Here is a 16,524-nt window from a genome sequence, read left to right as displayed (position 1 = left end):
ATAATCTTAGATTTTAAATTTCACTTTTTTAAACAAAAATTCCAGTTTTAGTTAAGATTTTCTCTAGTTATGTTTGAACCAGAAAATTTCATCTTTGCAATTATTCTTTCAACTTATGTAAGGTCTGAAGGGATAATATATATCTTTTGTGACATTTCATGATATTTTCTTCATCCTCCTTTTTCTTTATTTCCTTTATCTTATTCCAACTCAGTCAAAAGTCATTTAAATTTCTTTGGGAGGGCAAAGAATAGTTAGTACTGATAGTTTTTTATCGATATCGGAACTGTAAGCTTTCGGAAGCGAGTTTTTTCGCCCATTGAGAGAAGACTAAACTGTATTCATTGTTGTTTTTGTTTTTACTAGTGTTATGGTCTTATTGCACCGTCTTAGCCCTCTCGACAGATGGCTTTTTACAGCCCATGGCCTTTTTTAAGTGCTATTAATTAATTTGCTGATAAACAACGAGCAACTCTCCAATTAAGGCACAAAACCCCTTCACAATATACAATAATTAACGGCCAGTTTCTTTAAACAATATCTCTCTTTACAAGCCTTGTACTTCAATAAGAAGTCCAGTTTCCCCGCGCATGCGCACTGCTGCCCGGGATACCACTTGATTGGAGGACTGAGTGGCAGGTGTATGACACATTACATTGGTCGTTGAACAAGCCTTTTGGTGTTATAGTTAACAGTCTTTGATGCTCTTGTAAAGCATAAATATTTGTCTAGTCAACAGCAAGGGGTCTGTTTGGATACAAGTGCTCTTCAAACATGCCCAGGGCGTTCTTAGTGAAAAAGTCAAGTGCCGTCGTATTTGGACACAACAGGGACAATGCAGGTATTTAATACTCTATTCTATCCACTTTTCACCAAAAAATTTCGCTATTTGAAAGTGACCTATGAAAAATCACAGCTTCACAACTGGTAAACTCAGAGTCTAGTTCCCTGTTATTTTAGCGTTACGTCCTGTTACTTTACTACCGCCTTTAATTCTTTACCGTACGCCCCATTTGAACAAGTTAAGAGGAAGGCCAACCACCAAATTACGGTCATTTTAAATTGTACACATAATCAATTGCGAACACAAACTCACCAAACGAAGGGAGGGTTAGAAGGTTCCAAATCATTAAACTTGTTATCTTAGTCAACCTTCGTCCCTAACAATTTTAAATCCAAAGATTTTATTTATTTAGTTTTTCAAGTTGATATATTTACGAGATTTCCCAAGTTATGGTCGTCTCTATTTTTAAGTTTATTGGAGTTTATTTCAAAAGAAAACACTTTGACACAATTTTAAAAATTTGATGACCGTAAAAATTCACAAGAAAAAAGGGTTACACGGACGGAAGCTCTTGCGTTAAGCCTCAAGTTTATTTCAGTCCTGATTTATTGTAATTAAAACTAGTGAAAATTCAAAAACCCTTCAACACTTAGAAAATATTTTCGGCCCATAAATGAGATTATTTGAATTTCGGTCAACTCCTGCTTAAGATGTTTATTCAAGTACAAAATGTAGGGGAATCAAATAATTCAAATATTGAACATTATATTAGTTTAACTGGTTGTAGTCAAGAGGTTCTTAATTGTTCTAAAGCTTTTGTACGTTTTGTGTTATTTATAAGATTACACTCCAGAACCCACAAAGTTGAATGTTCCGCGGACCCGTCGCTCTATAAAACCATCTGTTCCGCCGGGGCACTGAACGTACGTATGTCCCCACAAGTGAATTGAATTATTTATGATTCACTCGTTCACCCAAATCCCTTTCAACTGGTAAACAGGTAAAATTGTTGGTCCATAAAACTTTTTTATTTGAAACACGTGAATTAATGAATACGAATTTTCGAAGGTTGTTTATTTTGTTTTGCTGCGATTTATTTTGCAAGAATTTGTTATCATGAATGCGATTCGTCTATGATTATGACTCAAAACCATTTCTACCGACTTTGTTGTTCAACAACCTTAAATTTCACATAAAAATCAAGCATTTTTCCAATTCCTAAAAAAAAAGAAAAGAAGAGAAAAAAAATCGTCTGCATATAATTTTTATCATCATTTCGAGTGATTATCAACAGTGAGGAGTTCCTTTGATGAATCGACATAATAAATGATACCAATATAAAAACAGTGCCAGGAAATCCTCCGGCCATTCTGTTTCATCCTGTCCCTCTAAATCCTCGACAATTTCCTCTATTTCCTGCAAGTAATTGTTCTTAAAACCACCTAACTTGACGAAATGTTAAGCAAACAATTCCTTTTCTAGGAGTACAAGTCAGCTTGAAATATTCCATGTTTCAAAGCGAAAATTCTCTAATCTAACACTTTTTTTCATGGATAATTATACGAATTTCAGTTTTGCCATTAAACACATTTTTTTTAGATAATTATAAAACATTTTGTAAACCAGTTCTATACCGCTGTCTCCCCATCTAAGAACAGCATCTCAGTTTGCGCAAAATGGCGTTTTTTATTTTCATATTCTAACTATTTTTCCGACTCACTCTTTGGCTTAGGCACGTCTATAAACACGTAACATATATTTTTTAAAAAGTTTTGGCGTGGACCTAGCCTGGAATTATCATAAACTATGCCTCTTCGATGTTTGGCTGGCTTCCTTACGGGACAGCCCTTTATAGAACGAAATATTTTTTCGAAGATATCATAGAATCATTGATAGTCATAATATATGCAAAGCTTGTAGTTAATAAATGCCGAGCGAGTGCGAAACGATTGGATAAAAATTCAAAACCACGTCACTTGCATCTAGTTTGGTTTTCAAAACATTTCAGTCCCGACGAAAAAATGCTTGGTAAATTTGCTTGACTTTACTGACTTTGGCTTCGTAGTCTAGTTGAATTGTATTGGAATAGTTTGCGCCTAAATCTGCCATAATTTTTTGTTTTGGTTACTCGAAAAAAAAAATTGGATAACTTTCTGCTTTATTTTAAAACCATGAATCGCCCTCTCGCGCTGATCTGATGTAATATCAACACTCTAAAGAGACCGAGCATTTTACAAACTTGAAGTGATATAGTTTTCTTTTATCTGTCCCGCCTTTTTTCTTTTTTTTTTTTTTTTTTTCTTTTTTTTTTCTGGCAGTATTAAGTTGGATAATTATGAATTTATCTTTTCTCTTGAAGTAAAGGGCGATTTTGGTTGTTGCATAACTTTTCATACATTATCTTACAAAATGTACTACTCACAGTTTAAATTTAACTTTATCTGACTTGCTGTTTTTTCATTTGTTGATGTAGCTTGCTAGCATATTTTTCTCAGCCGTAATGTTTTACACTCCTTATGCAAAAGAAAGCAATGTGAAGATTCCGTCATCATAACATGTAAAAGAGTTAAATATTTTGTGTGTTTTCGGGGTTTTCTTTCTTTCTTTTTCTTTTTTTCGTTAAATCTGATACCAAGCGTCCCGAATTTGACAAAGTTGACAACTTGATATTTTTGTATCTTAATTCACTTAAACAAAACAAGTTGTTACAAGTGCGGATAATACACAAATCTGGTTAACCAAACCTCAAGAATTTAACAAAAAATACTTCTTCATATATAATATATTTCTTTCTCTTTTCTTAATGTATGTACATAATGTTGCTCTGTACTTTACTCATAAATCCGTAAAGAAGTACATCTATACGTCTATGATAATACATCTTTCCCATAAGAATATTTCATTTCCAAATAATCAATATTTTTTTCTTAATCGTAAGTTTACTAAGACGAAATATAGTCTATGACTTTCTTATAATATTAAATTTAGCAATTTTTTGCCCCTATGCTTTGCAGAAATTTACTTTTTCGTTGTATGGAAATCTGTTCGCAAAATTTTTTTCATCAGAATTGGTTTGAGTATCGAAAGAAAAACGACGTTTCTAGAAATACTTCTTTTTGAATTGGTTTATAAATAATTAACCTTGATAATCCATTTATTATGGATTTGTTTATCTTATTTCAAAGTAAAACTGAACGTGTTGAAATCATTTAGGAAACTCCTCCTTCGAGAAGAAAAATCTCTTCATTTTGTAAAATATTTAGTACAATGTAATTTTGTTTCCTGGGAATGCTTTCTCCTAATGACAGAAGGGAAATAACTTCAGAATTTCTTTTCTTTCCTATTGTAAAAAATTTCAATTGTGATCGGAAATCACAATTAAAGACAGCTACATTTACGTACTCGAATCCGCAGATGGAAAACTTTACTTCGTAGGGAAAGGTGATAATGAACTAAAAAATCAACTTTCTATAATTAATATGATCCTCCCTCTAAATCCCTGAACTTTTAAAACGAAGGTGTACGGAATACAACGCCAATTTAAGCAATTAGTGTGAGACTTATAACGACTCGAAATTGGTGTCAGAAGTTCGAAATTCGCGGAGAGTTCACGTAACAAACATATGCAAAAGTTTTTTTTTTTAAATTTTCTAAACCTGTAAAACTGCCTTTTTGGCTAAAAAATCATACGATTTTTGTAGAGCTTTATGAGGCAATGATCCTGTCATAATATATTCATGATATAAACAAAATAACAAAGAATTTCTTAGCTATTCATTAGCTATGCAGTCTAAGTACGTCAAATAGTTCATTTATTCCCTAATAAACTTTCAAATTAAGCTTGAAGCTTCTGCCTAATTGATTTAACACTGGAATGGGGATTATTTTACCTACATAGGGTTTAGGTTCTAAGATTACTCTAATAAGGCAGATGATCTAGTACTTTGGAGAAAACACTGAAGTCAATCCGTGCAATTTGTTCAAGATATTAGGCTGAAATATTTTCGAGCTTACTTACCGCAACGATATAAACTCAAATCTACAAACTTTGAATTTTTTTTTCAAAATAATTTAAAACTTTAACCGTATACAATATATATACCAAAATATTTTTTTTTTTTTGCAAAAAATTGTAGTAAAGAAAGATTTAATTTTTGTACAGAAGTAATAATTGGGGGACATCTCAAAGATGTGCTAACTCAACTGATAAAGACGAAAACATCGCGATGCTTTTAAGATTTTGCTGTGATTTTAAACTTTCCAATATGGCTTCAACTTTTTTTCAATTTAATTTCATTGGATAAGAAAGAAAAAAGAAAAAGAGACCTAGAAAGAGAGAGAGCTTGGACACTTAATGTAATGAACCAATAACTTTCAAAAATTGATCTAGTCGTATATCAATGGGGAAAAAAAACAAGAAGCTCTAAGCTATGGAAAAACACTGAACGAATACCTAATGCAAAAGAATTGGCAAACATTTGGCAAAAATTCATTCAGCTTCAGTCATGGCGAAGAACTAGCAGCGAGTTTGTGTATATTGTCATCGATGGCACGCCCTTTTGTGGCTGAGGCAACTTTGCCACTGAAATAGCACCCGAAGTTCGATCAAAATGTCATAAAAAGTCATCTTTCCCATGAAGATGTTTTTTTTTTTTAATGAATACTCTCTGTGGGATATTCTTGTATATTTTGTATAATGGATGTCGCGCAGTAAAGAGTGCTTAGTTGCTCTGATCAACAGGCACCAATCACTAGGCGTATCTCCACTCGGACCGTGTTAACTTGTACGCTATTTAAGTCTCTAAATACCAATACTCCTATCATAGACTTTCAAAATATATTTTAGGGAAAAAACAAACCGCCTCAGTGTTTATCAAAGTGTTTGTTGGGTGTCAAACCTTGTTAACTCCGCTTTCCATTTCATTATTTGGAAATGGGGAAAATCTCGACGGGAACCAACGACTCTCTTGAAACTGGTAAGAATATTATATAGAATCTACTGAATTCATTTATAAATATCCGGCTCCGAGTTTATAATGATAAAGGACCGTAACTTTTACCAGGATAAAGGATGGATTTCAATATCTAGTGTTTGTGTGTTTCGTTTAATTCTTTTCTTGCCGTCGAATGCTCAAACAACGAGGCCAAGCTGATCGGCCCAACTCAGGAACATTATGCATGAGAAAAGAAACAAAGATTCGGATCGAAGTACCAAAAAATTGGTTTAACTTGTGCACTAAGATTTTCAAGACTAGATATATCCTAAGAGCCTATATATTTTATAGATTATTCGTTTGCTTTTTGGGAAGAAGTTCACATGCTTCTACATGAAAACAACTTGAATGGCAGAGTGAAAAAAAATTCTCAGTTTTGACTGAATCTTACAGCTCGGTTGGTAATTCGTAAGATGTCTGGCATTGATTCGTTAGATTATTCTTTATTCTGCTTACTTGTTCAACTGATACACAACTTAAAACTTTATTTGTACATGAGCTCCAAAACATGGTTCCAAATGAGCACTAAAACTAGTTCAAAGTCCACACATGTTATTTTTATAAACGGTATCCAGTTTCTTTTTTAGAGAGTTGAAGATAAATTCATAGAAAATTTCTCCACTGAAACCTTGGATGAAATCCAGCTATAGCAAAGCCCAAAAAATTTGGTTCATAATCCGGGTCCTTTAGAAATATAGATAAATAATTTTAGACCCCAATTTATTTCCATTCGTGAGTTCGTTTTTCTCGTAGGGTAGTCCCATTCTGGTGCATGAGATAGTCAGCGTTGGCCGAAAAAGTCAAGCCTCTAAAGGCTTTTGGTTTTTACTGTTAGCGATATATTACGGTTGGCAGTGAATAAATAGGCCATTCAAAGTTTAGTTCTTTTAACTGTATTTATTCACTGCCAACTTTGGATCTGAATAAACATGTACATATTTTTGGGAGCGAAAGAGGCTGAATATAGGCGAAGAACGCTAAGACAAAAGGATGTTTAGTGAACATCTGCTTGTAGTTTGAGAAATAAAGAATTAAAAAGCCTTATTTAAGATTTAAAAAAATTCTTTTCAAAAGTCTTTGAAAGAAAAATGTACTAAATTTGAATGATTTATATTGTGGGTTTTTAAGTCGTATATTGTTGCAAAGAATATTTGAAGTCGAGTCGTTTAGTAATAATAGGGGATTAAGTTGATTTGTATGGTTGAATTGATGGAGTTTGCTGCTCAAAACTCAAACGGCGTTCCTGATTCATGTCTTAAGATTGCCTTCCTTAACGAGGCGATTATATGGTACCTGGCTATCAGCCTTCTCAAGTACTTAAGAGCATCTTATTGTTTAGTTTGTATTATGTTTCAACAATAACATTATTTAGCTCAACAATAGCATTAAACTCAGTGCTAAGCTCCGACACTTTAGTTTCGAGTAGGCCAGATGGCGTTCAGCTTGTGGAGGAGTAATGAGACCAAATTTCGCCTTTTTGAATCTTAAGTGCTTGGCAATCAAATGCCGTAGAAGTAATGCTTTTGAATCTATCTTATTTTGACAATCCATTTAAAATTACTTTGAATTTACAATTACTTTATTCGTACGTCTTTGAAATCGTAAAATTGGACAAAAAACAGACGCTGTTTAAAACGAATTTTATGATTCAACGCTTCTTTTCGTTCGTATTCTTCCCTTTATTTTTTCGCCCTGGAGTCCACAATAAACCCGCAGAGAAATGATTCGACTGGCAAGACAAATGAGTGAATGAGTTTAGTACATGTAACTAATGTAACTGGTAGAAGATTAAAATCTACGTGAAGTACAATCCAGTCCACGTGAATTGTCATCAATAATTCAACTCTCTTTCAAAACTGTTCGTGCGGACTTTGAAGTTGTTTTTCTTTCTAAAATAGGGTGGTCAAAAATACCCATTTATTAACGGAACATAAAAGAGAACTGATAGAAGTTCTGATACCAAACAAAAGGTTGATTTTTGTCTTATCAGATTTGCTCTATTTCCTTTCCTGAAGGATAGCGTTGATTTGGGATCTAGGAGTGTATCTATTCATCGGTTGAAAGGAGTGATAATGATTTGTGCGAGGATAAAATCCGCTACACCTTTATCCGACAACGAACAGGAAAACCCATTTATCAGTCGTGATGACTAGATAATAGCATTGAGTTCATTTTACATCGTAGGCGGAAGCGTTATTGTCAAAGATGCAAAAGAGATAAACAAAAACAGATAAGAAAAGAAAACACAAGACAAAGAAGAGAATAGACAAAAACAGAATAAGAACAAAGAACCATGAAAAGAACCTTCAAATTTTATCGATACCCTGAAACAATTAAGCTCTGAGTTTATCAAAGTCAGGGCTAACTCGTAGACCAAACCTCAAACGATCTCTGGGCTGATCTATGTCAGGGCATGACTGACTCATATAGATCAAACCTGAAACAACCTCTGGGCTGATCTAAGTCAGGGCATGAATAACTCGTAGATCAAACCTCAAACGATCTCTGGGCTGATCTAAGTCAGGGCATGACTGACTCATAGATCAAACCTGAAACAACCTCTGGGCTGATCTAAGTCAGGGCATGAATAACTCGTAGATCAAACCACAAACAATCTTTGGGCTGATCTATGTCAGGGCATGACTGACTCATATAGATCAAACCTGAAACAACCTCTGGGCTGTGATCAAAGTCAGGGCACGGCCAACCCACAGATCGTAATGGAATTTAGCATCTTTTTTAAGAGGGAAGAAAATCAGAGAAAAAAACCCTTTAATCAAGAGAGAGAGAGAGAGACCTAACAAATTCTACTCAGACACACGTGATGCCAAGTCCCGGTGAGGAATCGAACCCGTTGTTTTCATAACAGCGAAAATTAAAGGCGTTAACAAGAAGTTACACGCCCGGATCGATGCGACAAGAAGCAATGGAAAGGGTTTGGCACGCGTTAGTTACAGGGAGGGGAGAGGGGGGGCTAATTTTTGCGCACGTTTCGCTGATGAAACGGGGGTTCTGAGAGACGGCAGGAAATTTTCATTGATTAGTTTTTTTTTGTCTATTTTGTAGCGAGAGCTTCCGCAACATCTGTCAATCACAAAGAAGAAGAGTTGCCATGGGAACCCCTAGATATGTCCGAGTATGAGCACGACCTACGAACTGCACACACCGTTGAGCGAGAGCTCGGTTTCAATGGCTACTACTCGATGCTTTCTTCCTCAACGCGAGAAAACGAGAAATTCAAGGAGGCAGAAAGTCAAATATTCAAAGAACGAACTCACTCAAGACCCTCCATGTTTTTAATTCATTCCCTGAAAAGCAAAGCTTCCAGAATGGACGGGCTTAAGAAGGAGCCTTTTGACGACAGCCTGCTCGAGAACCCATTTGAGTGCAACCACTGTGACATTTCATTCAAGCGACCCAGCGATCTTCAACGACATGTACTGAGTCATTCCAGTAAGAAACCTTTCGAGTGCGAGAAGCGCGACGAAAAGATTGCTATTAGTCAGGAAAGCATTGAAAAGCCATTGGAGTGCACTTGCTGTTTGAAGTCATTTAGTCGACCTGAGGAACTCCAACGTCATTTGATGGTTCACGATGACAAGATGTCTCCTTACCAGTGTAAAGATCATGACTCCACCCGCGATAGACGGATCAACGACGAGAGTAAAACCCGCGAAAAGCCATTACAGTGCACTTGTTGCATGATGCTATTTACCCGGCCGGGAGACCTTGAGCGTCATTATTCACTAATTCACGCAGATGACAAGCCTTACCAGTGTGAACCAAAGGAAACAAAGAGTACCCTATACTCTGAAGAAAACAATGGAGAGAAGCCATTCAAATGCAGCCACTGCGTCATGTCATTCACCCGCCCAAGTGACCTCCAACGTCATTCGCTGATCCACAGTAGCAACAAACCATACAAGTGCGAGAAATGTGATCGCGAGTTTACTTGGTTCGGCAACTTTCAAAAACATATCCTCTCGCATATGAACGAGAATTCTCATTCTTCCGGTTCGTTCTCCAGCATGTTTACCTTGCTCGCTCGTGAACAAGTCAAAGAATTATTCATCAAGGAGGGAGAAAAGTACAAATGTAGACTGTGCAGCAAAAATTTTACGCGACTGAGTGGGCTCAAGACACACATTCGAATGCATACAGGAGAACGTCCATACGTCTGTGAGGTAAACTATATCTGCCATTATCTTATTCTCGACCCTAGAACCTGACATATTGACGAGCATGCGCAGTACGAATGACAGGGCTCTCAGGGTTAAGTGTGCGTGAATTTGGAACCACATATCAAAATTCTCCGAATGATTACTATTCGCGTAATATTTGAAACTGATTATTTTTTCCCTTGTCACAGGTTTGCTCGTTTGCTTTCACGACTTCCCGCGCTCTCAAGATGCACACGAGACTACATACCGGAGAAAAGCCATACAAGTGCGAAGTATGTGACCGAGCATTCACTAGACGGGACGAGATGCACACCCACATGTACATACACAAAGGTACAAAGAATAGTATTAGTAATGATGTCGGAGATGACGATGATGGTGAAGAAGATATGTGATGACGATGATGACGATGCTGGTGGCAGTAATGGTGATGATGATGATGATAATGATGATAAAGGTGATGATGACGACGATCGTGGCCGGTGATGACGATGATGACGATGCTGGTGATGGTGATGATAATAACGGTGATAATAATGATGGTGATGATAATGATAGTGATAATGTAAATGTAGATGATGACGACAATCATGGCCGGTGATGATGACGATACATGATGATGACTTTGATATTGATGATGATGAATGTCAGTGATGATGCTGATTTAACAAAATGAGTATAGATAGTGATGAAGAATATATGTCGGTGATGACGTTTCATGATGATGTTGGTAGTGATGATAATCTATGAAAATGAATAATGATGTTGAGGTGGATGAAAAACAATGACACATTCTTAACAAAGAACATTTTAAATTCCAGGTGAGAAGCCATTTAAGTGCACCCAATGTTCCTCTTCATTTATTCGCTATGGCCATCTTCAACGTCACCTACTCATCCACAGTGAAGACAAACCTTACAAGTGTAAGCTCTGCCCGAAGTCCTTCACCCAGTATCGTAATCTACAAACACATACCTACAAGCACACAGGCGAACGGCCCTACAGATGTAAGTTCTGCCCGAAAGGCTTCACTCAGTACGGTACCCTTCAAGCCCACGAGAGGACGCATACCGGAGAAAAGCCATTCAGGTGCCAGCTTTGTGAAAAAGCCTTTATTACGTCATCACATCTCCGATGGCATATGAAAACGCAGCACCCCAAGAAAAACGCAGAGTAAGCCGGCTTTAACTACCGTATTACTAAAATGAACTCATTCAAGTTTTTTATGTTAATTCCGCCGAGATTACTTCCGGTCGTTTTTATTTCCGGTTATGGATTTGCCGTAAAAGAGTTATTGTCCTTTCTTTTTGATGCAATGAAATGGTGATTAAGAGAATTGTGTGTTTAAGAAATACTTTGGGATAATATCTAGTGTGGTACAGTGTCAGTACAGTGAGATTTAAAGGCTTTACTTCATACATCACACAACATTTTTGTGTGTCATCTTCAGACTATTGATGGTTGCAAGCATTCCCAAGAGAGTCAAAAGACAAAAACATGGCGGCCATTGTGGTGCCGTTAACAATGGATGCTAATGAGAAATCTTTTGTTAAATGGCACCAACATGGCCGCGATGACGTAACGTGCAATCGAAGAATAAAATGGTTGGTCGAATGCTATTGCATATTTTGTATATATTAGCAGTATTTTGTTTTGTAGTATTTATCCATCGTATGTAGTCTTGCATGAAGTAGTATTCAGCAGAACAGCATTATCTTGATATCATGTGAATATATAAACATTCTGGGATTTTGTTTGATGCTAAAGCAAGAATCTTTTATTTAAATAAATGCGTGAAGAATAAAAAAAGTATTTTAAAAATGTAATTACATGGAACGTACAAATATGTTGTACAAAGTCTATTTTCTGAATCGATTCACACCTAAAGCGTTGAGATATTATCGACCTTAATCACGAGAGGTGATCATGTATAAAAATAAGTATATCAGACAGACAGAAAGCGTTAGTTCAAAATAATTGTTTATAAATGTCTCACTTCTCGAAGTAATCTCTTATTTCTTGAGCTTGAAGCTTTCTGTCCTCAAGGCAGACATCTTTGCTTTGCTTATTCGACGAAGCCGTGACAACCAAGAACAGTGTTTCGCTCGTTCAATACGAAACACTATCCTTGATCGACACGGATGAGCCTACCCTGCGAGCAGAGGTTTTTTTTCGTCCCCTCCGTAGTGTTAAGCGACCTAAAGCCAGAACGTATGGCAGAAAAAGAGGTCTGCAAGCAGGGCTAAGGCTGAGCCGATCAAAGATACAGTGTTTCAAGTTAAAAACAAGAGTCTAAAGAGAAAAACTGTCTGTAACTTTTTCGATCAGGGATAGAGTTTCATTTGGTTTATTCTTTACTCGAATTGGTTGTCTTTTTTTACTCTGCTCAGTCGAATTATCTTCTACTGCAATCTCTGGACACTGTGGTGTCGTCTTCTACGTCTACAGGGGGGACTGCAAATGGGAATACCCATCACTGCAAGAGGTCTTCAACATCTGAAAAGATAAAATAAAACTTAGATTAAAGCGTCGAATAAAAAAGCGATAGACATCGACAACAATAATTAGAGATTCGAAAAAATACGAACTATCAAGAAAGAACAGACGTACCTTCAGAACAAGGTGGATCGCGACTGGAGTTTTGAAATGAATTCGGTCCTTCTAGCTGGTTAGCCCAAGCAAAGGCAGCAGCATTGCAGAATTTACTAGGAGGTAGCTTCTTGAGTTCTTCCGTCGAGCTCCCTTCTAATGCACTATTTTTAGTGTCGTCTTCAACATCTGAAAAGAAAGAAAACTTAGAGTTAAGCGTCAAATAAAAAAGCGATAGACATCGACAATAATAGAGATTCAAAAAAATACGAAATATCAAAAAAGGACAGACGTACCTTCATAACAAGGTGGATCGTGCTTGGGATTTATATATGGTTTCGGTCCTGTTAGCTGGCAAGCCCAAGCAAAGGCAGCAGCATTGCAGAATTCACTATCAGGCAGCTTTTTGAGATCTTCTCCCATCGTGTTCGTTAGTTCCAAGTTAATGATGAATAAGCGAGACAAGCTTGACTGATGTATAGCACCCAAACAGCGAAAATACCGTGGCAGTTTAAAATACTGAGGGTTTGTTTTTGATGAGACAGGACTTGAAATAGGCTCCTACGCAGAAGTTTTTAGTGTCTGTCTGTCCATGGGGAGGGAAGAGGGAAGAGTTGTGCAGACTCGTACCCAGTCGTTACCTTTTGCCGCTACGGATCGCGGTGCGCAAAGGCGCGTGGGAAGGAGAAGAAAAAAGTAATCGCTTTGCTTTTCTCTTCCGTCCTTCCCCTGATGCAGCGGGAACTCACTAAATCCTTCCCATCAACCACAGCGTGAGATTAACAAGACAAGAGAAGCGACTGGGTACGAGTCTGAGAGTTGCATAGGGGGCTAGACTTGAAACTGCTAGTATATAGAGATGTGCCCGTCAGTGCAGTGGCCGAGAGAAGGGAAATTTCTCTTATTATACCAAGAATCTTCTGGATTAGAAAGGTTTGTCTCACATTGGTTAAGATTCAGAACATGTGAGGGCTGGTTGGGTCTAATCAATAACAACTACAAGCCAATGTCAGCTATTTATAGCATTATATGACATTTTAATAAAAACGGAAGAAAATCTCCTTCATAGAATAGGACGTTTGCATGATGGCGTCTTTTTACTACCACTACCAAGATGCTTCGCGAATTTTCTTTCTTATTTAAATTTGTATTCCCTCATGAGAATAGTAAGACAATTCAGTTGTGCTAATTAACTGAACAAAAGAAAGTGTGCAAGGTAGTCTGGTAGTATAGGTCAATGAGGCCATCGTGTAAACATCGTATTGTTCGTATTCTGGGTCAAAACAGTGTCCTACATAACAAAAAAGAGTGAAATTTTTTCGAAATGTGAACAATGTCCTGTGTGGTACAGTGACTTTACTTACTACAGTCTGTCATCAAGAAACACTCGGTAGTTTTACGAATCAGGAAGAGTTCTATTGGCTAATTTAAGCATAGCACTGTTTCCCAGTTGTACCTGCTTCCACTCCTCTTCTACCTCAGCCCCTATATATTTGTAAAAATCAATAGCTTGTTGATTCCAGTCAATTACGCACCATCTGATCTTGTTACACTTCTTCTCTACTGCTATCTAAATGATCATTAACAAAAACCAGATTTTATAGGTGCACCTACTATTTATGGGTTGGGTGGGGTAGGCAGGGATAGGGGTGGGTTGGGTAGGTAGGGATAGGGGTGTTGGGTGGGAGGATTCTAGTTTAAACAAACAACTTTTGCTTTAGACCCTATTTGATGTCTTGGTAGACTTGATGGGCTACCTGTTGTGAGTCTAGTCTCCCAGCAGGTGTTTTCAGTCTTCCTCCTATATTCTTTAGCACAGGGATCCCAAGCACAAAATCAAGAAATGAGAAAGAAGATAACAGATGAAGTCATTATAGACATACCTTTGATAATTTGGTGAGGAAAGCCATTCCTATACCCTTCTCTGTCATATAACAATAGCAAGAAAATAATAGGTGAGTATGTAAAAGTTTTCAACATAATTATACTGATTCCTTCCAAGACACAACTAAAAGTCACATCTTGTATATGGGATAATTTATGGGATAAATATATATTTACTAATGAGCTAAGGAGGGCGGGGGGGGGGGGGGGGGGGGGGGGGGGGCTGGGGAGGAGCAAAAATGGCCCAGGAATAAAACAAGAATCTTAGCCACAGGAAACCCTATCATTTTGCATTGTTATCTGCCTTCTGAAGCTTATTCAATCATAGGGCAGGAATACTTACTTCTTGCACTAGGTGCAACATATATATCCTCTAAATACAACATGCGACCCTTCCATGTAGAATAAGCATGGTTGAACATCGCATAGCCAACTATTTTCTTTGTTTCATCTTCTGTCTCCTCCTCAGCAACCAGACAATAACACCACTTATCCTTGCCAAAACAATCATGTTCTATAACTAGAGCAAAAAAATGGTTTGGAATGTGTAGCAGGGGCAAAGAAAAAGGAATAATTAGGGTCCACATGCACTTCTCCCTTCCCTATAGTAGTTTATAGTTCAAAGAGGGATGAAGAAACCGGGATGAAGCGTCTGACAGATCAGTTCCAAATCTTGCAATATTCAAACTAAACTGTTACTTACTTTCAGGAGTTATTTCGACAACTGATTCTGGTTTTTCTTCAAATGCAGCAAGATCCTACGTGTAGTACAACAAAAATTGGCCATTCAGAGGTTGAGGAGAAAACTGTGTATATGCAGTGCATATTTGGAAATATGTCACCTAAAACAGTCCCACAATGCACTGCAATGTCACGCTTGTTGTTTCGTCTCATGATTGGTGGCACATGAGCATTAGTCCATTCAACATTGCTATGGGGGGATGGGAGGGTTGGAGGAGATGAGTTACTTTATATTGGAATTGGGCTTCCTGAGTTGCCAAGGCGTCAAGGTATTTTTTTTTCGCCGGTTGCAGTTTTTTCTTCAACCTCGGAATGGCTAATTTAATACAAACAGTAGATTTTGTTGGCTACAAGAAAGCAACAACAACAACGACGACAACAACAACAACAACGAAAACGACAACAACGACAACAATAACAGCTGAGTAGCATGGAATAGATTTTAGCCGATTGCTGTTGAAAGAATCAGAAAATGGAAAAGCAGGGGATTAAGTTGGATTTCAGCCTGTCTGGGCTCATTTTATCACGCGCTTCTCTGTCAATTATATAGATTACACTCACCTTAATCAACTGTAAAACAGCTGGGCAATCATCGGGAACAGCATCACGTATCAAACACTTTTTTGGCATCGTTCAAACCTATAAACTACGATAATAAGTCGTCCTTTTATTCTCTATCGATATTTTTTATCTTTGATTTTTCCACGAGAACCTGCGATTTCGTGTACAGCGGTATTTTCCCGCCTCGTTCCAGTCTCCGCGCTATTATTGATCCTGAGCCTACATGTCGTAAGATAAGCGGAGAACTACTGTAATGGGCCTATTTGATTTTGAGCCACGTCAAAATATTTAATTCTACCCAGACCGAAGGGTTCTTCATTTCCGGTCTTAAGTATAGTCGGTTTGTATAGGGTTACATTCAACCTCGTGTGTAGCCTCAGTTGTATACAGTCAATTCAAAAAACGTTGTCGTCGACCGGCTCAAGCCTACGCGACTGGACCGAAAGGAATATGGGTAAAAATCACTGAAGCGGTTAAATATTCGTTCTGAATTAATTGTTCCCGCTAGTAATAAGATAATAATGGCTAGAAACAATCCATCAAATGCATGTCTTTGGGTTTAGAGAAATAAAAACAAAGTAGTTATGATTCAGTTCACAATTTCGAAAATATGAAGGCATTAAAAAAACGTCTCCTTCGACACTTCCCGCTCGCCTACGAAAGTTCGTGCTGTAAACCAGGCATAACTAGTCAGATAAAATTATGGAGTCAACTCGGCTTTAATGATTGCTACCCAGAGTTCCTTTCGGTCCAGTCGCGTAGACTTGAGCTGGTCGACGACAACATTTTT

At 37.3% G+C, this 16,524-nt stretch overlaps 3 protein-coding genes across 3 annotated transcripts; 1 reads left to right on the top strand and 2 right to left on the bottom strand.

Annotated features, from left to right (window-relative positions):
• Positions 1-668: 668 nt before the first annotated feature.
• On the top strand, positions 669-11,191 carry LOC116292104 (uncharacterized). The gene is made up of 4 exons (XM_031699353.2): positions 669-841; positions 8,845-9,962; positions 10,148-10,292; positions 10,781-11,191. Exons 1-4 carry the CDS (start codon positions 775-777, stop codon positions 11,134-11,136), a joined length of 1,686 nt encoding a protein of 561 aa, XP_031555213.2. The 5' UTR covers positions 669-774; the 3' UTR covers positions 11,137-11,191.
• Positions 11,192-11,712: 521 nt separating this feature from the next.
• On the bottom strand, positions 11,713-13,300 carry LOC116292080 (uncharacterized). The gene is made up of 3 exons (XM_031699315.2): positions 12,845-13,300; positions 12,570-12,737; positions 11,713-12,455 (listed from the first exon to the last, which is right to left on the bottom strand). Exons 1-3 carry the CDS (start codon positions 12,969-12,971, stop codon positions 12,433-12,435), a joined length of 318 nt encoding a protein of 105 aa, XP_031555175.1. The 5' UTR covers positions 12,972-13,300; the 3' UTR covers positions 11,713-12,432.
• Positions 13,301-13,555: 255 nt separating this feature from the next.
• Positions 13,556-15,900, bottom strand: LOC116292079 (thialysine N-epsilon-acetyltransferase). Its single transcript, XM_031699314.1, has 5 exons — positions 15,735-15,900; positions 15,136-15,190; positions 14,776-14,952; positions 14,432-14,472; positions 13,556-14,118 (listed from the first exon to the last, which is right to left on the bottom strand). The coding sequence occupies exons 1-5, from the start codon at positions 15,801-15,803 to the stop codon at positions 13,945-13,947; spliced, it is 516 nt and encodes a 171-aa protein (XP_031555174.1). The 5' UTR covers positions 15,804-15,900; the 3' UTR covers positions 13,556-13,944.
• Between the last annotated feature and the right edge of the window lie 624 nt (positions 15,901-16,524).

This window comes from Actinia tenebrosa, unplaced genomic scaffold, assembly GCF_029948245.1.
Source record: "Actinia tenebrosa isolate PJP-AT-01 unplaced genomic scaffold, QUT_ActTen_1.0 PGA_scaffold0__85_contigs__length_37466705, whole genome shotgun sequence".
In the NCBI taxonomy this organism is placed as follows: Eukaryota; Metazoa; Cnidaria; class Anthozoa; order Actiniaria; family Actiniidae; genus Actinia; species Actinia tenebrosa.
This window is presented reverse-complemented; position numbering and strand designations above follow the sequence as displayed.

Coding starts and splice junctions, on each gene's coding strand:
- LOC116292104 (XM_031699353.2), top strand. CDS start 775: ATGCCCAGGGCGTTCTTAGTGAAAAAGTCAAGTGCCGTCGTATTTGGA. Junction 842..8,844: donor ACACAACAGGGACAATGCAG/GTATTTAATACT, acceptor TCTATTTTGTAG/CGAGAGCTTCCGCAACATCT. Junction 10,293..10,780: donor CCACATGTACATACACAAAG/GTACAAAGAATA, acceptor TTTAAATTCCAG/GTGAGAAGCCATTTAAGTGC.
- LOC116292080 (XM_031699315.2), bottom strand. CDS start 12,971: ATGGGAGAAGATCTCAAAAAGCTGCCTGATAGTGAATTCTGCAATGCT. Junction 12,738..12,844: donor CGATCCACCTTGTTATGAAG/GTACGTCTGTCC, acceptor CTTTCTTTTCAG/ATGTTGAAGACGACACTAAA. Junction 12,456..12,569: donor CGATCCACCTTGTTCTGAAG/GTACGTCTGTTC, acceptor TTATCTTTTCAG/ATGTTGAAGACCTCTTGCAG.
- LOC116292079 (XM_031699314.1), bottom strand. CDS start 15,803: ATGCCAAAAAAGTGTTTGATACGTGATGCTGTTCCCGATGATTGCCCA. Junction 15,191..15,734: donor CTGTTTTACAGTTGATTAAG/GTGAGTGTAATC, acceptor TACTACACGTAG/GATCTTGCTGCATTTGAAGA. Junction 14,473..14,775: donor TGTTGCACCTAGTGCAAGAA/GTAAGTATTCCT, acceptor GTTATATGACAG/AGAAGGGTATAGGAATGGCT.